Below are 24,178 nucleotides of genomic sequence, written 5' to 3' on the forward strand. Positions count from 1 at the left end.
GAATTTGAGGAGCTAAAAATTCCTTCCAGTCATATATGATACAAGGGTATCAGCACAATAGCTAATGTGCACTGAATGTATTACCCATGTTCATGTCATTTCTTATTTAACATTCAAAATGGTACCATAAGGCAGACACAATTACCTGTACTTTTTAGAAGATGAAATGGAGATCGACTATAGGTTGTCCAATGTCATATAAGTGTGGTGAGGACAGATTTCAGTATGTGATGGTTTAGCTCTGTATCTTACAGTTCTTTGTTTATTACCTCTTACCATCTTTAGGATTAGAAGTGCAAGATACACAAGTTAGAATGGCAATACTAAGAACTTTAATTCCATGGCCTCCAAGGTGATGTTGATCTCTTTCCCCATCCAAATTCAAGAGAATAAGTAATTTGTATTAACGTTCTTGGAAGTCATAGATGTGAGTTTCATATTGGAAAGGAGCTTGGAGGTGAACTACCCAAAGATTTTATATTGTAGAAGACAAAGCTAAAGTAAAGAGAAGACAAGAAATTCTTCATGGACAATGAAGCTGCTTGTGGTCAGGCTGGGATCCTAGGACTTATTTTAATATGTGTTTATATGTTTATGTGTACGTGTGTGTGTCTGGGTGCATGTAAAAATGTTGGCTTTGTGTGCATATGAAGGCTGGAATTGGTTTTCTACCTTATTTTTGTCATAAAAAACACCACACCCATGCTTTTATTCAACCCAACGAGACTATTTGTGTCACAAATAAATAAATTAGAGACATTAAAATAGAAGGAGGATTAGTTGGGAAAAGAAAGAGAAAAGTAGGAATGTGAAGGGCAGAATAGAGAGTAATAAGAGATGAATATAATCAAAATACATTACATGCATGCACGAGTCAGTAAAATCTGGCATATATATATATATATATATATATATATATATATATATATATAAAATACATCCTAATAAAACAAATGACAATAAATTTTAACAAATATGTTTTCTTCAACTAGAGTAAGATTGATAGGCATTTTACTGAAAGGAAAAAAAACTCCATTTGTTAAGTGAGTGTCAAAAATTAATGGATGGGGGCTGGAGAGATGGCTCAGAGGTTAAGAGCACTGCCTGCTCTTCCAAAGGTCCTGAGTTCAATTCCCAGCAACCACATGGTGGATCACAATCATCTGTAACGAGGTCTGGTGCCCTCTTCTGGCCTGCAGGCATACACGCAGACAGAATATTATATACATAATAAATATTAAAAAAAAATTAATGGATGGTTCATCATGTTACTCCATTTACTTGTCACAAAAGCCATGCATGCCCACAATAGCTTATTAATGATGTTTCAGGTGAAGCAACTGAAACTCAAGGTTAAAATCAAGGTAAAATCCTTGGCCACACAATTTTAAATCAGTCCTGGCATAGTCTTACATGTGCTCTGTGCTCACTGGCTAGGATTGTTTTAAAATCTTCAAAAAGAAGCTGTTCTGAAGAGTTTCTGGGTGTTCCTGGGGTTGTGAGAATCACTGAATAAGCTACAGTCCAGCTGTCCAGTGAACTACCAAGCCGTGGATTTAAATGTGGATCAACAGAGCATTATTCCAATCATAATTTGCACCCTCTAGTGGCACAAAATAGAACATCATTCACTGCAGGTATCAGGTGAATCCACCCCACTCTACCATTACCACTGTCTTTTGTAATAAGCTTTGGGGAGTTACTTAGAAGCTATTACTATCAATATGACTCCATGGCTCTTAGCTTAGGTTCTCCTCCCTGAAAAGCATGGCATGTGAATGTATGTGCACACAGAAGTGTGCCATTGATCCACTAATCCTATGGACTTTCCTTTCCCTGTTTCTGTGTTTACCAGATAGGATAGTGACCTAAGCACTACTTCTAAGCCTGCTTTGGGGTTATCAAATTTTTACCCCAAGAATGGAGGAAAGGAGAAATAGGCAAGAAGAGAGGTGCTGAGGAGTTGACTATACATTTGCTTTGATTTCAGAAGGAATTCTGGGTTCCTCCTGGTTTTGTCAAGACTCCCATCACTTCCCTGTTGTACCTGTAACTCAGATTGCACTGGCAGTAGGAGCTGTGTCTGGCCTTGGAGGTAGGCAACGGGTGCAGGTGTGGTTGTATATGATTTTCTTGCATTATCAGTGCCAAGAGCTTTGCTACAAAGGTCAGTGAAAACTTGAACAATGACTATTATAAAATAGGCATTTAAGGTAACATAATAAAAACCTCTTCTAAAATTATGATTGTTTTTCTCCCACAAAATTTTACAAATTTCAATAAATTCAAAAGACAATAAATTTAACTTAAAAAAAGAATTTTTTCCACTGACGCTGAAAGCTACCTAGCAAATGAAAAGATTGAACAGTGATAAAGAACACATAAAGGGTTACTTTCAAATCAGCAAAGTACACATCTATAGGATGATAACCGATGTTGCTGAGCAAGCAGTTTAGGCTGTGCTATTCATTCACCTGACTAGGAGCCTCCCCAGGGGCTAGCTCTGCTCTACACCAGTGACAACAAATTTGGACACGAGAATCTTCAGGGGTGATTTACAGGGCATACCAGTTTTCTACTGCCCCCAAATTCTGACTTGAGCCATTTAAGACCTAGATACAGAAATTATTTAAAACTCCCTATTGATTTTAACAGATATTCAAGCTTTGGAACTACTGTTCCAGAAGCCCTCTTTAGAATTACACACGGTATTAAGTAAGAGAATGGGTCAATAACATCAGTAGTTCTGAGGAAAAGGTTGTCATCTCTGAGACAATTTAGCTGAACAGGCTTGTCCTACCTTATTGTCTTGAGCCATGTGTTCTATGATGTTTTCATTTGGTAGCCTGAGCAAACTAAAACACAGCCTTAATCAAATATCAAGTCATATACAGTTTACTACTATATTTTCTTTATTTTATAGTTAAGCCTATCTTATTCAAGCACCAGTTGTGCTGTGTGGGACAATGGTCTGTACCCTGTTAATTGTATTTTAATAAAATGCTGACTGGCCAGCCAGCCAGGAATTATAGGTGGGGCAACCAGGATGGAAGAGAACAGGAAAATTCTGGGAAGAGAAAGAGTCAGTCTACAGTTGTCACCCAGACACAGATGTGACTGCCTCATCGAAAAAGGTATCAAGCCACGTGGCTAACACAGACAAGTATTATGAGCTAATATAAGTTAAAAGAATTAAAAAGAAGCCTGAGTTACTAGGCCAATCAGTTTAGAATTAATGTAGACCTCTGTGTGTTTATTGGGACTAAAGGGCTGTGGGATCTGGGGGGACAGAAACCTCTATCAACAAATGGTGCCCAATTTGTGGAGAACTGCATCCACATAAAGCCTGAGAGAGCTTGGAAAGTAATTCTAGAAAAAAAGAACAGTTGCACAGCTTCTTGGTAGCATTTTCCCAGGTGTGCTCTGTTTGCTAGGGGCAAACATATCTCATTTAAGAGAGGCTTCCTGACTCAGCTTTAGCTGCGAAACCTTGCCCCTCTTTTAAGAGGCCCTGCCACCAAACACTTAAATGGTGTCTATGAATAGCCAACAGAATGCTTCTTGGTGGTGTCAGGGACCTTGAAATGCCTTAGAGTTGTGGCTCCAGTACCTCTGCCTTGAGGCTAGACTCTCAGAAAAGTAAGGAATGGAGTGGATCCAGCCAGCAAAGCTAGGGCTTTAATCCTAGTCATATGGCTTAGCAAATTAAAGACTCATGTGATCAGAAAAAGAGAGATAGAGTACAGATAGTTTCAGAAGAAAAAGCCTCTAAACAGTTTAGAGTGTGTTTTAAAATATATGTAGGCTTGGGAGAGAAAATAAAAAAGAGTAAGTAGTTGGGTGTGGTGGTACAAACCTTTAATCCCAAAACTTGGGAGGCAGAGGCAGACATCTCTGTGCATTCAAGGTATGGTGGCACACACCTCTAATCCCAACACTTGAGAGGCAGAGGCTGGTGGATCTCTGTGAGTTCAAGGACAACCTGGTCTACAGAGTGAATTCCAGGACAGCCAATGATACACAGAGAAACCCTGTCTCAAAAAGCCAAAAATTGAAAAATAAAAATAAAAGAAACTGTAAAACTTTAAGACAATTCTGAGCCCTCTCAGTCTCAGCAGTAGTGCTCCCCTCTGCTATGGGAACCAAGGACCTAACAGCTACACATGCACGTACTGAGATGTTGGAAACTTTCCATCTCCCCGAATAGGGGCAAGATAAGCCTTAGGTGTTGACTCAGTTACTGATGTTTTGACTCAGGCCCTGGGAAAGAGGCAAAGTGACCCTCAGATGTTTTCTTTTACCTCATCTGATCTGGCAACCACTCTCCAGCCAATTATTGGTAATAGCCCTTTTGAATAAGCCAATCATAATAGTTAAAGAACAACCCCCAGACATCCCCCTTCCTTTTGTGGCTTTTTCCTTTAAAAGTAGTCTGTACCAGCTATTCGGTAGGACCAAACTAGTCCCTCTGAATGTGGTTGACAGCTGCATGGCTGGGGCAGACTGAGGGGCCACTGGCAGTGGCACCAGGATTTATCCCTACTGATTGTACTGGCTTTTGGGGGGTCTTATTCTCTTTGGAGGGATACCTTGCTCAGCCTAGATATAGTATGGGGGCCTTGGACCTTCCCCAAAGCAATGTCTCTTACCCTCTCTAAGGAGTGGATGAGGGTGGGGTTAGGAGGTATGTAGAAGGATGGGAGGAGGGGAGGGAATGGGAACTTGGGTTGGTATGTATAATAAAAAAGATAGTTTGTTTTTGTTTTTTTAATTAATTACAAAATTTCATTTTACTCTCTCCCACCCCTCCTCCTGCCCCTCCTTGCTGCCTCTCCCAGCCCACCCCCCAACTACTCCTCCCAAAGGAGTTGATTTCTCATGGCACATTAAGTTGAGGCACATTGGTAGGATTTGCTGAAGGAGTCGGAGGCAGGAGGATCATGAGTTTGAGGCCATCCTGGGACACATTCTATTTCATGATAAAGTGGTACCATATTTGTATTTTAAGACAGACACAATCAAGTACATATAAAATAACATTGAGTACATGATGATAATTATAACAATAGAGGACAGACTGCCATAACTGTGTTGTTTACTTTTCTATATATTTGAAATTTTCCCACATGATTTTTATATGGAAGAAAATATTAAACTCTTTCAAATGATACATATCCCTGAAGCTGATTTCCTCAGGTATTGAAGCAGAAAAAAAAGGAGGATGATGATCTAAAAAAGGAGTGTGATTATTAGTTTAAGAATAGATTCTTTAATAACGGATTCTTAATAAGAAAATTCCAAGAACCAAGTAAGCACTGGGAAAAAAGAACTGGGGGAGAATACATAAAAGAAAACTTAAGTGAAACAGTTGAGAAAGAGTATGGTTTCTTGTTAAGTTAAAATAGAGTGTGTGAGGACTAGACACCCTATACTAATGTAAAGATAACTTACTTTATATTAGGGTCTTTTAGGGAAACTACTCTGAAAAAGAAAGGGTAGTCATGTGTTCCTGGGCTTCCCCACAACAGGATGTATAATTTTTGAAAGCCAGGGAGAACAGGGCATACAGTCACTCACCTAGTGGGGGCTGCAGCATGCCACCACTCTTCTCGCAGTTTCCAACTGGCTGTATCTCAGAGGAGTCAACCAGTCTCCAGAAGTCATTCTTGTTGTCGCTGCCATCAAGGCGCAGGCGCAGTCGGGCACCTGTCAGTCCAACTACTGTGGCAATACAGGTGGATGTGGTGTTCCTGGGGTCCTGGGCTTCCAGTTTCATGCTGATCTTGAACTCATTGCTTGGAGGTGTGTAGGACTGAGAAGAACAACCCAAGCAAATTAGACAGACTAAGTATAAACTGCATTTCAGTAGACATATGAAAGAGGTGAGACTTGAAAATATATGGACTGGATTTAAATTGGTTATAGATGGCCAAGGATAACCAGTCTGGCAAATTCCCTAACCTTTAGGAAAGATGTTATGCAAATGAAGCGTTAGAAAGTAAAAGGAAGGAAAAGTTCCTTTCCTCTGAAGTAGAAATGCTGACTCAGATCAGTACAAGACAGGGTAGGAGTGTATGATGATGTCCGCTGCTCATTTGCTCTTCTACAGCTAATTCACAGACTACTAGGGGTTGATGTTCTTCTTATTTTAATGTTAATTCATACGTCAACTATCACTGACATACAGTAAACTGTACATTTTGGTAAGTCTTGACATATGTCATCATATATACTCTACCTCTGAAAGCACCATTATGATCAAAACAATGACCATGCCATCAGCCTCGAGTCCTCACATGCTTCTCTGTAATTTCCTTCTCTAGCCCCTCTCCTTCTAGTCTTAGATAGAATCATGGAGTACTGTTTTTTATTGTCTAGATTTTTTAGTCAGTGTAAATATTATGATATTCTCAATATTGTTGACCTTATCGGTACAATTGGAGTATATCTCATCTGAAATTATGAAATTCAAAATGAGAAGCTTTGTCACTGACATGCTGGTACAAGAAAATTCTGTATTTGGCATTATATGATGTGTTAAAGTAAAAAATATCATTAAAAATATTGTATAATTACCTTCAGACCATGGGCATAAGGCATGTAAGAAACAATAATAAATTGCATGCTTAGATGGGTCATATCCACAAGATACTTTACTATATAGGAAAATATTCCAAAATCTGAAATCTAAACACTTCTGATTTCAACTTAATATCCCTGGATCTGATATGCATTTCTTTTTGTTGCTGAATAGTAGGCCATTTGGTTCAATTCTAGCTTTTGGCTTTTATAAACATGTGGCTATATACATGCACAAACAAATATTTATATGAAATATACAATAGTACATTGGAAAATACCCTCTATATATGTTAGTACAGGAACCCTTTTACCTACCTACCCATTTTTTTTTTTTTTTGAGGTAGATGTTTCAACCATAGTCCAGCTGTACCTGGATCTCACCATGTTGTTCAGTTGGGCTTCTAATACTGAGTCTTGCCACTCAGTCCCCCAAGTGTTGAGACTAGAGATGTGCACCACCACACCTGGCTTTTCTAAACATTTCTGGTCTGCTGTTGACTAAATCTACAGATACGGAAGCCACAGACCCATAGATGGAGGGTCATTTTCTTTTCTCTTGCATAAATTTCTAACAGTAGAATGGCTGGCTGATGTGGGTGTGTAACTGATACACCAAAACTTTTTAGCATATTCATAGTTGACTAAATACCATACCTATACATTTTGTAACATTTCATCATCATACTTAAAGAAATCCTATCATTGTTAGGAGTTATCTTCCATTTCCCTCTCTGCAGAGACCTCAGACACTATTAATTAGCCTTGTATGGATGCACTCCATTTTGCTTACTTATCATTGATGGATATTTGCATTGTTTCCTCTTTGAATATTACACATGACTGATATTAATAAAATTATAATTTTTCCTTAGGAGGTTCATAGCCACACTTCAGTTTGTCTGTCTCATACATTAAGACTAGATTAAACTACATTTAGTAATAAAAATACACACCTGTTTCATAATACTTAATCCTTATTTACTGCATCAAAGCCAGGAATCAGTTTGTCTTGAGTCAAGGTCCTTAAAGGACTAGGAGACCTCCTCATGCTCCTAAGAGGAACAGTGCAGTGCCTCTGTCCCTTCAACACTGGCAGAATTACATCATTTTTAAAGAGTGATAATTTGGCTTTTCTTTCTTTCTCTTGCCAAAGTGGTCTAGTTAAAATTTGCTCTAGTTAAAATTTCTAATATTATACTAAATAAAAACTGTGACAATACAAAATTTCAAGACACACTAGAGCTATACTAACCACAATAGCAGGATATTTCAATTCTTACCTGGGAGAATATGTTTTCATTTTTCCTCATTCAGTAGGATGCTGCCTAAATGTCTGTCATAGACAGGCTGTATTATGTTAAGGCACAATTTTTCTATACCTAATACATCCAGGAATTTTACTATGAATAAATGTTATCACTACTGTTTCTCTATCTATTGAGGCAATCATGATTTTTATAATTCATTCAATTTATGCAATGGTATTATGTATACATTATGTAATATGTAGCTGATTTGTATATTCTGAAACATTCTTGTATCCCTGGAATGAAACCAACCTGAACATAATGTATGATCTTTCTGATAAACTCTTGAATTTTATTTGCAAGCATGTTCTTGAGGATATTCCCTTTTTTGCCCAGTAGGATTACTGCTCTGTAGTTTTCTCTTGTTGTTATGTTGTCAGACTTTAGTAACAGATATTTCAGACTGAACAGAATAAGTTGGGAAGGGTCTCCTCCTTTTCAGTTGTTTTCTACGTTTTAACAATCAGCACATAGGTGCTAGAAAACACTGTAACTTTTTCCAAGTATGCTTTTGCTCTTCTTCCCATCTCACCCTTGTTCCTCTATGTAGTCACATCCACACAGACCTATGCACTCCTACATATAATGATTCTTGTCTTCTTTTATGATTTGAGAAGCATTAGTACTAGTTCTTTAGAAGTTTGGATAAACTCAGGAGCTTGGGATGTGGTTCAGCTGGTAGGGTGCCTGCCTGCTGAGTACAAAGTCCTGGAGTTCAATCCCCAATTCTGCATAAACTGGCATGTGAATGCAAGCAGATCAAAAGTTCAAGGTCGGGCTGGAGAGATGGCTCAGTGGTTAAGAGCATTGCCTGCTCTTCCAAAGGTCCTGAGTTCAATTCCCAGCAACCACATGGTGGCTCACAACATTCTGTAATGAGGTCTGGTGCCCTCTTCTCGCCTGCAGGCATACACGTGGACAAAATACTGTATACATAATAAATATTAAAAAAAAGTTCAAGGTCATCCCCAGCTATATAGGGTGTTTGAGACCAGACTGGAATATATAAGACCATTCCTACCTCCTCCCCATACACACGCACATACATACACACAATAAAAAAAAAAAAGAAAAAGAAAAAGAAAAAAGAAAAAGAAGAAGCAAAGAAGAGATAAAGTAAATGAAAAAAGTTGCATCAAATTCAGCAATGTAACAATGTGGACCCAGGATCTTTTTAGTGAGACTCTTTATCACTGATTCAATCTTTCAATATTACTATTTCTTGTAGTTCTACATTTTGGGGGTATGTACAGGTATGCCTGTGGTGCAGGTGCACACGCTAAGTACACATTCATACAGAAGCCAGAAGAGGCCAAAAGGTGTCCTGCTATGTCATTCTCCAACTTATTTTTTTGAGATAGAGTCTCTTACTGAAGCTGAGGTTGGCAGCCAGCGAGCCACAGAGATCCACAATGCAGGGATTACATGTCGGTGGTCATGCACAACTTTTGAGTACTCGGGTCCTCATACAAGTGCTCTAATCCACAGGCCTTAATTTTTTTAACTGATTTATAGAACTTTTAATTTTCAAGTTTCTGACTTATTCTTTTTTGAAATCCCCATCTCTCTGCTAAATTCCTCACTCAGCATTGCCTTACTAATTTCATTAAACTGCTTGTCTGATTTTCTTGAGATTTTAAGAAATAATTCTTTTGAATTTTCTAACATGTATTTCATCTACTTTGATCTCTTTGGAATATCTTACTAGAGTGTTATGAATGGACTTTAGTAGATGTTGTATTACCTTGTTCTTCACAGTTCTTATGTTCCTATATTAAAGCTTACATATCTGGTGCAGTGGATAGCCTTATCACTTTTATGGTACAGACTTAACGTTTTCCGAAGATGTACCTTGTTCATTGACTTATTGATATTCAATGCCACTGCGATTTCCAGTTGAACACCAGTGTAATCTCTCTGAAGCACATTTGTTTATGATCAGTGAGTTTGGATATAGTGCGTTAATACCAGTTATATCTGTATTATATCAGAATCAGAGAGAACTACTATCTCTCTGGGTGATACAAACAAGACTGGAGATACTCAAGCAGTTCAAGCAAATGTGATATAGAAAGCAGTATGTGTGGGTATACTCTGTGCCTACTCCTATAATGAAACTTGTGACCCCTACAAGGTGATTTGTTTCCTTAGGCAATGATGATATTCATTTTATTACTTGAACCCTCTGGCATTTGCTGTTCCAGTAATGAGGGCCCTGAGGTACTTGTCCTCTGATCTGACATTGGCATGGGTCCAGTTCTAGACAGAGAGGGTGTAACAGGAATCTCTGTCTGTGGCACTCATACCCTGACTTAAAACGAGGGTGTGGTAATACAGAGAGATCAGTGCAATGATCAATGAGATGTAGGGAACGTTGTGTTGTTCTTCTGTGGTGAGAATGCCTGCCCTAGAGTGTTACTTCAGACTTGAAGATGTATGGGGACCTCCCCCAGCCCCAGTTTTTCAGATACAGTGCCTAAGAAGGATACAGTGGGGATGGATCATGACTGAAATCTGGCAAATTCCTCTCAGAGAGGTGCAAACAGAAGGGAGGGCAGAATGTGGCTGATATTGGCTATAGTTTCCTTGGACTTTGATAGGCATTGTACCTTGAGGCAGGAGTGCAGTTGGGATCATGGGGATGCTCAAATATTTCCAGCACATCTCTGTAGCAGGGGAGTAGTAGAAACCCATTAATTGTTTTTCTAAGTTATAGCAACAAGTTACTGTGGGTAGTGGTGGGAGAGAAGTGTCAGGAACAACATGTACAACTATTTCAATCCTGATACCCATGTGAAACATGTCATATGCCACATTTCCAGTTTCAGAAGGTAGTATTAATCTCGTTTTTGCAAGTGGTAGCCTCCACTTTCCTCCCTGTCAACATCTGATGCTCAGCTATGTAGGTGGTTTGTCTCAGAATCAGTCTATCTAGCCATGTCTGACAAGGCAAAATGCACTGAGCCTGTACAGTAGAATGTCTACCAGTCCCCAGAACTAGGATATACAGAGTTTCTGAATCCTAAAGCAGTTCTAATTCAGACAATAGGTTTCCTTTCAAGACATTATTTTTAATTATGTGTATTTCTGCATGTAGGTATATGTACATGAGCGCAGGTGCCTGCAGGTCCAGAGGTTTTAGATCCCTTTGAAGTTACAGATGGTTATAAGTTACCTGACTGGAATGCTGGAACTGAACTCAGGTCCTCTGAAAGAACAGCTAGTGCTCTTAACTGTTGAGTCACCTTTTCAGCCCTCACAAGTATCTTTTGAGGAACAGAAGTTTATAATTCTGAAATTTTCCTTTTTTGTGTGTTTTTGTTTGTTTTCATGTTTGTGCATGTGTATGACCAGAGGTCAGCGTGAGCTGTCTTCAACTGCTCGTTAGTACTGAATGGGTGTGTGCTTACCTATATGCATGCATGTGGAAGTCAGAGGATGGTATCAGGTGTCTTCGTCTGACACTCTCCACCTTAAGTTTTGAGACAGAGTCTTTCACTGAACCTGGAGCTTAGGGCATAGCATGGGTTGTTGTGCTTGGTCTACACCTTGGTGCTAGGGATCCAAAGTTAGATCCTCGTACTTAAGCAACAAATATTTTATTGACTAAGCCATCCCCTCAGCCCCTCCTTTTATGATTTTTAATTTTATAGAGCATTTTTGGCCTGATAATTTTCTATATGTGAGTTTTGGACATTTATAAGTTCACCTCGCCCCTTCAACTGCTATTTTAAGTCAGAGTTTCACTTCTGTAATATATTGTTGTATTATTTTAAATAATTGACTAGAATGCTAATTTAATACTGAGGCACATTTTCTAGGATTATATTATTCTAGTCTAACAGTTCTTTTTCCATCAGTATTACGATGTTTTTCTGCCAAGGATAAGACATTGTTTATTTCTGCTAGCAGCTAATAAGAGTCCCTTTTGCTCCATATCTTTTCTCCACTAAATGTGTCTGTCATCTTTTAAATCATAGCCACTAAAAAATGTATGGTAATATCTTAGTCATCATTACCTCACTTATTCCTTTCTTTCTTCTCTTCAGGAACACCAATTACACATTGATCTGGCAAGCAGAAGCTATGGTTTGATGTTCTCTTTTCACTTGTATCTGAACTGATTCACTCTGGGTAGTTTCTGTTTCTGTGTCCCAGAGTTTAGTAATATTTTCTTGTAACATTAATATTAACCAGTGCATTTTTAATTTTGCATATCATGAGTTGAGAGTCTTGACATCTTTCATTTCTCTGTTTACATTTTGAACATATCAAATAATTAATAGTTTAAGGTGTATATCTTCTGTTCTGTCTGCTGCATAGGTCCTGAGTCAGTTTGAACCAATTGATTATTCTCCTTACTACTGATTGCACTCTTTGCATGCCTACAATCTTTGACTAGATGTTAGGTATTGCCGATTTTATTACTGGGTACAAGATATTTTTTGCATTTCTATAGATTTTCTTGTGATTTGTTTCTAGATGAAGTTTCCTGGGGACAGTTTGATTGATCTCTTCAATTATTACCTTTAATGCATGTCTGGACTATTTCCCATTATCCAAAAGGCTTTCCAATGTATTCTCCCAATACTCAATTTATGAAGAGATTTTCCAGGAACTATGCTCAGTCTTGTGTTAGTATCAAATTCTCTTCTAATATTTTCAGAAGGATTTTTATTGGCCATAAGTAGTTTCCTGTCACTCAACAGCAATACTTTCCCAAATAAATAATTAAAGATGATCCTCTATAGACCTTTTGGGTTTTGTTATGTTAAATGTCCATCTTCTCTGACACAGTGACCTGTAAGTTCTAGCTACTTAAATGCTTCTGAACTCTCAGTTCCATATCCTTGAATTAACCTCAAGTTAACCTTCCTTGGAACATGATCTGGATCCAAGAGGTAAGCTGCAAATCACACAGGCTTAACTCATTTGTTTCTTATTTCTCAGATCACTGTTTAGTTCCCTGATCTTGGTGATTTGAGAGCTATTGTTTAGTATATTTGACTTAAGAATGTTTTAGGTAAACATATGAACTTAAGACAATATATTTCAAGTAAAGAGAATATGTACTTTTACTTAGAAAGTAGATACAACTTAAAGTGAAATGTTGATTAGGAAATAACTGAGGACCGAAGGAGGAGTGATATAAAGAACCTGTAGCATCCTGCTCTATTTAGCAACAGTGAACTGCTTAGGTTACCAACCTTACTACACATTGACATGGAATCATCACCACACATTGTCTAGAACACTTAATTCTATGCAAGAAGCTATGAATGACTCAAAAAATGTCCCCCAGTAAGACTGGGTTCAGTGTTATTAAAGAAAGGTAAGATTGTGACAGAGGTGTTGAACACAGGAAAAGGCTCCACATTCAAAAACCATCTAAAAACCACAATTCTCTTTCCTATCTCTCTGAATTAAGAGCTCCAGAAAAAAAAAAAATACTTTTCCCCTCAGTAACAGAATAACCTTGGAGGAAAGAAGGTGCTCTGTGGAATGAAGTTTGGGGGAGGCCTGGTGCTAAAACTCAATGACCAACTTTTACTTGAACTCCTCTCATACAACTTTATTTTAGGGTCCTCAGGTAAGAAGTCAAAGGGCTCCTACCTCATGTTCTGATTACTCAAGCACCAGAAAACACTGTCTCCCACCTACTAACCATGTTGAAAATCAATTACCTGCTTGAAGCAATGGACAGGCGCTGGGACTGAACATGTTTCTTTTAGGTATTTGTCCCAGGTAAAATGACCTGTAAAGGAAATAGAAATCTCTATCACAGTCAACTTCCTAAAAAAAAAAAAAATGCTTTTAGGATGTACTCTACACTAAATATCAAGCAAGCAATTAGTGGAATGGTTTTAACTTTTTTTTCCATTTGTTCTTGATCAAAGGTAATCTTAGAGGGAAGAATCTGAGTGCCCTGGATGAACCTTTTTAAACTAATGTTTTAAAATCATAGTCTTAAGATGACCAATGCTGTTTTACAAGTTAGTCCCTAGACTGACTAAAAATTCTAGAATGGAGTATATTAGTATTTAAAAGAAATACCAAGAAGCCATAGAAAGCAGAGAAGGCTGAAGGTAGTGGAGAAATTGTTCTTCTTGAACAATCTGACTACTCGAGAGGCCCTGCAATGCAGTCAGGGAACATGATTTAGTACCCAATATGGTTTGATCCCACACCTCAACTTAGGAAGTATAAAGCAAAGACTGTCTAGAGATATGGGCAAGCAGATTTCAGGGGAGGGAAAGCAACATGAGTGAGATAAATATTCTTCAGTCCTCACCTTTTAAATCGCCACTCCAGGTACAAAATGTTATACTGAGGTACAGAATGATGGGTATGTGATAATCTAGCTCAAAGTAGGGTTTGAAAAGCAATTCTGATGACAAGGAAGAACAAACAGGGCTGTCTACAAAATCTTTTAGTCTCTTGATGTTGCCTCAAGTATGTCAAAGTCTAAAGAACAATGAACTAGAAGGGCAGTCTTTAAGATGGCACTGATACTGTTCTGGGGCTAGGACAACATGGAAAGGCATATGCTGTTTTATAGGAGTATCATTGGCCCACAAAAGATTACCAAGTTCTTTATTTCAAAGTTAAAGCAATTTGCAATTTTCACCTAATACCCACCTAGAGGTGACCCCATGATGGAGCAGGGAAGGTCCCAGAGACTCTCACAAGCTAAAACACTGTAGCAAACCAGCATTTCTTGAAGTTTCCTCTGTAGTGGAGCAGCACAGGGCCCATTTGGGCCATGCAAAAAGCACTAGCTGCTGGGAATAAAATGAATTACTGAATAATGATATCTAAGTCACAACAAATATGATGCCAAGACTTTACACTATACTGACTTTATAACTTCTATTTTAAAATCGGTTCCTTTCCCACCATTCTTAACTAAGCAAATAGGTATGGCCAAAAATCTCAATCAGTTCTGAAATATTTCAAAAGCCAGTCCATGATTAAATAACATGACCAGGCAGTCCATACAGTAAATGAGAGAGTTATGTCCTGGAGTGAAGATTTAAAGAGGTTATCAAAATTTAATAACGAATTTGCTTGCTATTAGTTGAGAAGGTCTTAAGTCGAGGACTGAATAAATGTTATCATTATTTGCTATTAGAAAAAGAAAACATTGAAATTATTACATTTTTACAAATGAAAGATTAAGTCAAATTTTAAGTCTTGGCTTTCACTGGCCTGAGACCCTAGAGCAGCAAATCCAGTTTAACTTTTCTGTGCTGACAGAAATGAATGGTGTATCCATGTTATCCAATAGGACAGTGCTAGCGTATAACTTTTACATATAACTTTTGAAACTTTTAAATGTGACTAATGTAAGGAAATAAATTTTAAAATTTAGTTAACTTTAAATAATTTTACAATGTACATATTACTCACAGCTAATATTTTAGAAAACAAGGTCTAAAAGCTTAGTCAATTCTGAGTAATTTCTTTTATTAACTTGAGTTTTGATCAAAAGTACCCAAGAGACTTTGATTTTAAGAATTATGGCAGCATCAATTACAGTTGTCTATTAGGCATATCAACCATGTAAATCAACTCCTGTTCTATAAGTGTGTTATAAGGTAAAAAGGCCAGAAACCTCAGGCATATACAATGTAGGAAACCTCCTATTACTGATTAAAAAAGAATATGTTAAAAGCAGTCCAAAACATCATAATGACTGATTTGAAGCATACCTTTTTTCTTCATCAGGTAAATTTAAAAATAAGATACTTTTTTATTAAACCAATCAGACTACTTAAACACATTCTTTCATGTTTATCATAAAGTCAGATATCATATGACTTCTGAATCTGCAAGCATTAAAATAATCACAAATTAAACAGTAGAAAGCAAGGTATGGATCAAGAGTTAGTTTGATAATAAAACTATTACACTTTATAAGACACATAGTCCATATCATAGCTGTTAAACTCAGGCTTTCTGGTAGTGGATTAGAGGGTACAGACAGTGAAAAGTGAAAAGAGAAGAGAAAGCTTGTATCCTAGGAAACTTTGACAAAAGCAGATAGCAGGCTCAGTGTGGCCTCCAACAGTAGCTTCACAACACAAGGTCTAAATTGTTGATTCCAAAACCATATTCCTAAGTGTTCTCAGTTCTTCAAAGTTCATGGAATCAGCTTTAAAAGTTTTCACTCAGTAGCTTCAAGTTAAATCTGTGTCTATAGACTACTGGTATTTTTTAAAGATATACTGGAAATCAAAACATGTTGCTTAAGTCTATTTTTATAGCAGGTATCTTAGGCAAATTTAACCTTCCAAGCCTCGGTATACTCATCTGAAAGATGGAGATAATTATTTATATAATGAATACAATTTTATCTAAATTCTTCATCTGATAAATGCATAATATCCTTCAAAGTGTAAAGAACTGTATTAATGGTGGACCAAGACAGACAGAGTTCCTACATCATAACACTTTTCAGTCACTAGACAAGCAGAAATATTAAACTTGCACAATAATATTGTAATTAAATTAAGTTTAAGTCAGCAAACTGGATATTTTAGGTTCTGACATAATCTGTATTGCTGAAATATCCTCTAGAAAGAGTATGACTGATGTAGGTGGGTCTTCTATGTGTTACTTTCATTGGTTAATAAAGAAACTGCCTTGGCCTTTTGATAGGGCAGAATTTAGATAGGCGGAGTAGACCGAACAGAATGCTGCGAGAAAGAAGCAGAGTCAGGCAGTTACCATGAAGCTCTGGCCCAAGATGGATGTAGGTTAGAATCTTCCTGGTAAGCCACCACTTGGTGCTGCTACACACATTATTAGATATGGATGAAAGCAAGATATGAGAGTTAGCCAAGAAGAGGCTAGATATAATGGGCCAGGCAGTGTTTAAATGAATACAGTTTGTGTGTTGTTATTTTGGGTGTAAAGCTAGCTGTGCAGAAGCCGGGTGAGATGAAAAGCTCACCTCATCACTACATACGACAATCTTTATTACTATCAAAAGTACATGAATTAAGAGGAGGTGTGACCAAAACACACTGCATACATGTGTGAAATTTTCAAAGAATAGGTGAATGAAATGAAAAATAAAGTATATAAGTATGTATTTCATGCTTTCGTTAAAAGTTATATTTTGACAATTTCTAGATTTTGGTATTTTTTTGATATAGGGTCTCATTTATAAAGTCCAGTCTGGCCTGGAACTTGGCTGACATCAAACTAGTAATTGTGCTACCTTAGTTTATCAAGTGCTTAGAAATTTGATAAGTCTAATAGTAAACAAACAAAACAAAAAACCTTGCTAATATATATGTTATGGACAGTTCTTTGGTCACTATTAAGGTGAAGACTTTCAGAGGCTTATTAACTAGTTTTTATTTTTGCTATTTTTCAGTTAACATAAACTTCTATTTCTTATAGATCCTAAGGTCTTTGAAAATTCATATAAGCCCTTCATGTATATGATTAAGATGCTTTTCTCATTTGGTAGGGTTAGCTCTCATGTTTCTCTGTCACCCCATTTATGGTTTCTTGATTTTCATACACACTTTCCTCACTTAGATATTATAAAAATATTAACCATATTTTCTTCAAAAATGTCTCTATCTCATTTTTTATATGTAAACATATGATCTAGCTGCAATTTAATTTATAAAATGAAAGAAGCAAACATCTAGCTTTCTCTTTACACTTTTTTTTTTTCAATAAATGTGCTCCAATACCACCTATTGAATAAAGCATCTTCTCTCTATGGATTTGAAATCACCTTGATCTTGCATTGATTTTTTTTATATATACATGCTTAGATCTATTTCTGGATTCCATTTTTTCTTCTCATTAGTCTGTCTATCTCAGCATCAGGAACATTGTTTCATGTAGTCTCATAAACAATTTAAGTAATTTGTTTGAGTGAGTTCTTTTCATAACTCATATCCTCCACATTATGTGTTCTTGGCATTTTTCAGATGATTAGTAAATGGTAGCATATATAGTGCTTAAAATACCAAGTTATTTTAAAATATTTAATGTTCAATAGCACTCTCAAAACATCATCTAGAACCCTTTAAAATCACTAGCTTTATATTTTAATGGATCACTTAAAAGTAAAACATCAAGTCAAAAAATAATTTCTGAAAACAAATAAGAGGAACTGAATTATATTATTAGTGTCCTTTCTATACCACAAAGAATCCTCTTAGCTAAACACAAAGAGCTCATCAAATACCCTGGCTAAAAAGGGAAGTTTCAAGAGGAAGCTCAGCTCCCAAAATCAATGCAATAAAAATTCATTAATATACATTCAAACCATCTGGTCTGAGGTTTTAAAAAATTCATGCACACAGAATTATGAGTGTTTTAGCATGTACAGTCATCAAATCCCTGAAGACTAGAGCAGAAGGTTGGGTAAAATAAAAACCAAACATCCAAAACAACAACAAAAACCTCAAACAAAATAAAACAAACACAAACAAACAAACAGTTTCAGCTATGATACTAATACTTTTATATAGTTTCTTCACTGAGAAAAAAATGAGAGAGAAAAGTCACCTAGGTATTGCTACTTTAGAAATAAAGTATCTAGAGCAACATTACTGTTCTTTTCAGGCAGTGAGGAACAGAGAGAGGCTTTTAGGCTTTCTGGACAGTTAAGGCAGGCAACCTGCAGTAAAAAAGGCCTGGGCTGGGGAGGCTTTACAGGTCCAGAATCATGACACTCACACTAAATGGGATTCCCTCCAACAAACTTTTAGATATTTTGTTTGGCTTGTACCTTTGCCCAAACCTCCCATAAACATCGACAGACACTCAACAAAAACACTATTTTTTCTGCAAAGTTTTCTGGTTTTTCCTCTCCCCTTTAAGATCCTTTCACACTCGCCCCATCATATCACTGTGATCAGCTATTTAAACTCCGCATAGCTAGAGACTATTTATTCCTTTTCAACCTTTGCTGTTTAATTATAGTGTCTTGAAGCTTAGTATAGGCTCAATCAAAGGTTTTGGGTGAATGAAAGCAAGAAGAAACACACAAGCCCTACTTCTATCTGGACTATTAACATCACACATGGGCATTAAGTTTGGCCTGACTCTGAGAGAGATACAGCACACAAGAATAGAAATGGTGACTTTGTGGTAAAGAGATCCAAAACCATGTCACCTGTGAACCAGCTGAAGGAACAATCCATTAGCATTAATCATGAGTAAGAAAGCAAAACCTCAGAGCCATTTCCTCACCCATTCTTCCAAGAATTATTTACAGTATTGTGCTGGGTACTGGAGACACAACCATTATCAAAATATTGCCCTTGTTCTCGTGAGCTTCAGTCTAGGGAGGGACAGAAACTAAATGATCCATGGCAGAATGGTGTGGTGAGGGCTGCACTTGGAGAGGTGGAGGGTGCTGTAGGAGCACGCAGAAGGTTTGTGGAAGGCTTCCCAGAGGCAATAACATTCGGGTTCCTAAGTATAAAAGGATAAGATAAGCAGGAGTCAAAGCGAAAGCAAACTGTTTCAGAGAAAAGTTTTAAAAGAGGTTGTAGACAGAAAAAGTATCTGGGTATCAAAGCAACCTTTATACCACATTGTTAGTATAGTCAACCCAAAAGGACCTAGAAGCACCTTAGAAACAAATCTCTGGGCCTCTGGGCATGTCTGCAAAGGTTTATCCGGATTAGGATAATTGAGGTGGAAAAACCCACACTAAATGTGAATGGCACCATTCAATGGGTTCCAGACTAGTAAAATGGAGAAAGTTAGCCAAGTACAGGCACTCATCTCCCTCTGCTTCCTGGTTGTGGACATGGCTAGTTGTTTCAGCTCCTGACACCACTGCTGCCCCACTCTCTACATGACCTGCTCATGAGCATTGTCTTAGACTGAAGAAACCCTTCTCTCTTCTTTAAGCTGCTGTTGTCAAGTATTCTGCTACAACATCAAGACAAGGACCATGTTTACAACTCACCATCTTTATGAGAAATAGAATACTAGGAAATTTAGGGTGCAGTCATTCTGACCACAGTGTTAAAAATGGACTGGAGAGGAATAAGGCTGAAGGCTGGAAGAATAGTTAGGGAGCCAAATCTAAATAGTTAGGGAGATGACAGTGGCTGCACTATAAAAGTGGCAAAGCAGCAGTGAGAAGGTCGTCCCTGAAAGTGCCATCTATTTAATAGCCAGAGAGCTAAGCCTCTTCTGTTGGCCCTAAAAGTTAGGATGTGGCTAACAGAATACAAAGAAACATATTTGGCTCAATATATACATGTCTACTAATATGATACAATTTGCCTGAAAGGGCTATTAAATTCCTAAAAATCTAAGGTACTCAAGAATTCAATAGGCAATTTGAAATACCAAATTTTGAAATGCTACATAAAAACAAAAGATTATTACTATTATTATCAGACCCAGGGTCTTGAACATGCTAGGCAAACACTGTATCACTGACTTAGAGCCCCAGACCACCAAAGCAGATTAATTTAGTTCAGAATGAAGGCTCCAGGAGTCTTCTACTCTCAATTCTCATTGGGAAAAATAGAGCATGCAGCCTTAATGTATATCAGAGAATGTATATATGTGCCACCAATTACTCTCATGAGGAAAATTGTACTTTCAAATTATGAACTCCCTTGATAACTGATATATTTCATGTAAAATGAGTACCTAAACTTCCTGTCAACAAACATATTGTTTATAACATGCCCAAGGCTGTCACATGAGCTACAGTTGTTACCATTGTTCATATTAGCAACAAGACCACCATCTGCAGCAGCTATGACTATGCCCCCTTTGCCTGTTTGTGTCAGATTAGCTCAGCATCTCAGTTTCATGTTCATTTTAAAGATGAGGAATTATGCCAGAAAGATTAATTTGGTTGAAGTTATAAAACTGATAAGTGGGGAATAGGACTGAACCAAGCCTGTCTGAATCTCTGCCCATGGTTTTCCCGCTTACACATTAGTACTATTGCTTAAGGAATATCTATCATTTGTTACCAAGTCCCAGGTACTTTGCCCTTCATCATTTCACTTCATTCATTTGTTCAGCTCACATTCATAATGTTTCACCTCAAAGGAGGTCAGACTGGACTGAAAGTGTGAGCTCAGCTGCTAAGAAGAATGAAAAACATTACAATTCTCCAGTTTTAAGGCAAATGCAAGCTTTATGGTATTTTCACATTCATTAGCTTATTTGAGCTTCTCAACCCTGTGAAGTAAACAGGATGAGATTATTATTCTCATTTAAGTCACGATAAAATTAGTGATCAGAGTCACAAAGTAACTAAATGGCAGAGCCAGCTCTCCGCAACCCAGGAATTCTATTGGACTTCTGTAGTTTTCTATTTTGTTATTTTCTGTTTTGGAATTGACAGAAAATAGCTTATAGAAAGAAATGGTAAGAGGAACGAAGTAGATAATGATTATAATATCGTTGAACACATGGAATTATGGTAACAAAAGATATCAAAATACTTGAGCAAAATTTGGTAAAGGTATGAGTATGTGAATATGTGATACACAGGCATCACAGGACACTAAGAAACCACTGACTAAGAACTATGAGTATTAGTTTTATTCCTCAAATCTTATTCCTAAAATAAACTATGGAGGATGAAAACCAAATATACTACCAGTTTGACTTGTTACTTAGATAGGTATGTTTGCATTTTTCTGTAGTTTATAAATGAAAGAAACCTTTATGTTTAATTTTGGTTCAACCTATCTTATGAATAATTTCTTTTAGAAAAATGTCGGCAAACATATTATGAACAATGGCCAGGTTTGTTTTAGCTAAGACTTGGAAGATTAAGAAGTTACTTCCAGTTTGGTTAGTTTCCTGTTTAACCTATACTCTATGTAATTAACCACACCTCTTCCCTTTTGTTATCTTGGTCTACGTCCTCCTGATAAGAAGGGCCTGATAGGCCATCTAAGGTAATTACACACTAATTAGGCAAAGAGTGATTTCCTGGATTATGAAATAAAGACATATGGAGTTCTTTTCCTAGTGGATTAAAAACTGCTTACAATCAAATCTCTGGTCTAGTAAGTCCCCTTATTTAATAGAAAAAGAAAAGATCTTACCTATCTCCAGGATGTTAGCAGGTCCTATTCAAAAAAACAAATGTTAAACCATAGGTCATCATGATGATTGTAACAGAATGATAGAAAGGTAAAGTTCAGGCACAAAACAGTGGTTTGAAAGCTTATCTACTACAATCATCTCATTTTAAAAGAGTCTCTTGATAACAGTAGATAGAGAGCATTTGTGGGGGTTTGAAAGAAAATGGCCTCCAATAGAAGTGGCACTATTAGGAGGTGTGGCCTTTTAGGAAGAAGTGTGTGTATCACTGTGGTGGTGGCCTTTGAGGTCTCTTTTCTCAAGCATCCCTCAGTGTGATGGTCAGATGTAAGACACTCAGCTATTTCTCCAGCACCATGGATGCCTGCAAGTCACTAATCTTCCATCATGATGGACTGAACCTATGAACTGTACGTGAGCTCCCTCGATTAAATGTTTTCTTTATAAGAGTTGCTGTGGTCATGGTGTCTCCTCACAGCAATAGTAAGCCCTAGCTAAGACAGCATTCAATTTTGTCTTCCTTCTGAGCCTAAACAAAATAAAAATGCAGAGGCTGAGCAACTGTGCCTAGAGCAGTAACACTAATTTGGGATTATTTATACTCAGAATTTGGGTTTCCAGATCAAAAGAAAATATATTGCTTTTGACAAACACCTTTATAAATGACCATATATGCCTTTGATTTAACCAGTAAATGAATTGTAAATCAGACATTTAAGGATAACTATTTTATGGCAAGAGATTGGATGCAATTTTTCATACTAACTAGTTTTTTCTTACCTTGATACTGAGATGCAGACTCTGACAGCTGATCATACTTATGTTTTCTCACATCATTCCAGTCTATTGTTATAGAAAGAGATAAGGATAAATCATGAGGAAGGAAAATACAAAATTCAATACTTGAGGCAGTATTAATTGTTCTTAATAAAGAAATGCACCTTGGAGATTTCATTCTAAGCAAATAATATAAATATAGAAAAAGGTTTTATTTTAAAAGGTTCAGCATTGTTTCTAAGAACAGAAAAAGACACGAGTTTCAGGATTTGGTATCATCCCTTGGTTCAGGCTTGCTTGAGTTGGCTCTTTCTTTTGGTATGCTCCTGTTCCCTCCTTTTGGAAAGGGAGTGCTTTGTTATAGAACACTATTTTAAGGTGTGTTACTTTTGTTTATGCTCTGGTACATTTGCTTAATGATGTAAAGATGTGTTGCTTTTATTTACGCTGCATTTGTTAACTCTGTGAAGCTGTGATTCTTTGTCTGTCTAAAACATGTGATGGTCTAATAAAGAGCTGAACGGCCAACAGTGAGGCAGGAGAAAAGATTGCGGGGGGAGGGCTGGCAGGCAGGCTATAAATAAAAGGAGAAATCCGAGGAAAGGGAAAGAACAAGAGAATAGGAGAGGAGGATGCCAGGGGTCAGTCACCTAGCTATACAGCAAGCCACAGAGTAAAAGTGAAAGTAAGATATATAGAAGAAGGAAAAGGAAAAAGCCCAGAGGCAAAAGGTAGACCAGATAATTTAAGAAAAACTGGCAAGAAACAAGCCAAGCTAAGGCAGGACATTCATAAGAAAGAATAAGACTCCAAGTGTGATTTGAGAGCTAGGTGGCATCCCACCCCCCACCCCCAAAATGCCAAAAGAGTAAAAAGAGTAAAACAACAAACTTTTGACATTCCAACATGGGGCTAGAGTAACAGAACACACTACAGCAGTGTTTACTATGTGCCACTGTATATTGGAAATACATAAGTTCTTTATAGGCATTCACAGTAAGAGATTGCATGAGTCTCAGAAAAGACTGTATTTACTCCTTTGAACAGCTTTAGATCTGTTAAAGACTAGGGGATGTTTTTGAAGTTGGACTAAATGTATTCTGCCTTATCAGATTGCCAAAAGCCTATGGGCAGGCTTAAAGTAATATATTTGGATGTCAAATTGGCAAGGGGTAGACTGTCTATGGTTATTATTGTCAACTTGATTAGCTCCAGGGTCACTTAAAATATTAGGAATGTCTTTTGTTTGTTTGTAGATTGGGTTAAATTGAGAAGACTCTCCATCAACCAGCAACAAATGTGGGTGGTACCATTCTATAGGCTGGTTTCCTAGACTGAATGAAAAGGAGAAAACAAACAATGGCTGGCAGTTCAGGCCACACCAGTCAGAACAGGTATGAGCCCCACCTTTACTTGGAACCCTCCTATTCCCTCGGTTTGGA

At 37.3% G+C, this 24,178-nt stretch overlaps 1 protein-coding gene across 9 annotated transcripts in view; it reads right to left on the reverse strand.

The window, feature by feature from the left end:
• The window catches only part of Scmh1 (Scm polycomb group protein homolog 1), a 130,062-nt gene that overhangs the window by 60,190 nt on the left and 45,694 nt on the right, over nucleotides 1-24,178 (reverse strand). The window contains exons 2-7 of one of the 9 annotated variants that reach the window (XM_057783611.1): nucleotides 22,740-22,802; nucleotides 21,962-21,985; nucleotides 19,116-19,340; nucleotides 14,529-14,668; nucleotides 13,574-13,644; nucleotides 5,578-5,812 (exon numbers count right to left, since the gene is read on the reverse strand). In XM_057783611.1, the coding sequence (XP_057639594.1) occupies nucleotides 5,578-5,812; nucleotides 13,574-13,644; nucleotides 14,529-14,604 (382 nt within the window). In that variant the 5' untranslated portion in view covers nucleotides 14,605-14,668; nucleotides 19,116-19,340; nucleotides 21,962-21,985; nucleotides 22,740-22,802. Of the gene's footprint in view, nucleotides 1-5,577; nucleotides 5,813-6,576; nucleotides 13,548-13,573; nucleotides 13,645-14,528; nucleotides 14,672-15,601; nucleotides 15,626-19,115; nucleotides 19,341-21,961; nucleotides 21,986-22,739; nucleotides 22,804-24,178 lie in introns of those variants that run through there. The other 8 variants (XM_057783610.1, XM_057783615.1, XM_057783612.1 and 5 more) reach the window with 8 other exon arrangements.

This window comes from Chionomys nivalis, chromosome 11 (genome assembly GCF_950005125.1).
Source record: "Chionomys nivalis chromosome 11, mChiNiv1.1, whole genome shotgun sequence".
Lineage (NCBI taxonomy): Eukaryota > Metazoa > Chordata > Mammalia > Rodentia > Cricetidae > Chionomys > Chionomys nivalis.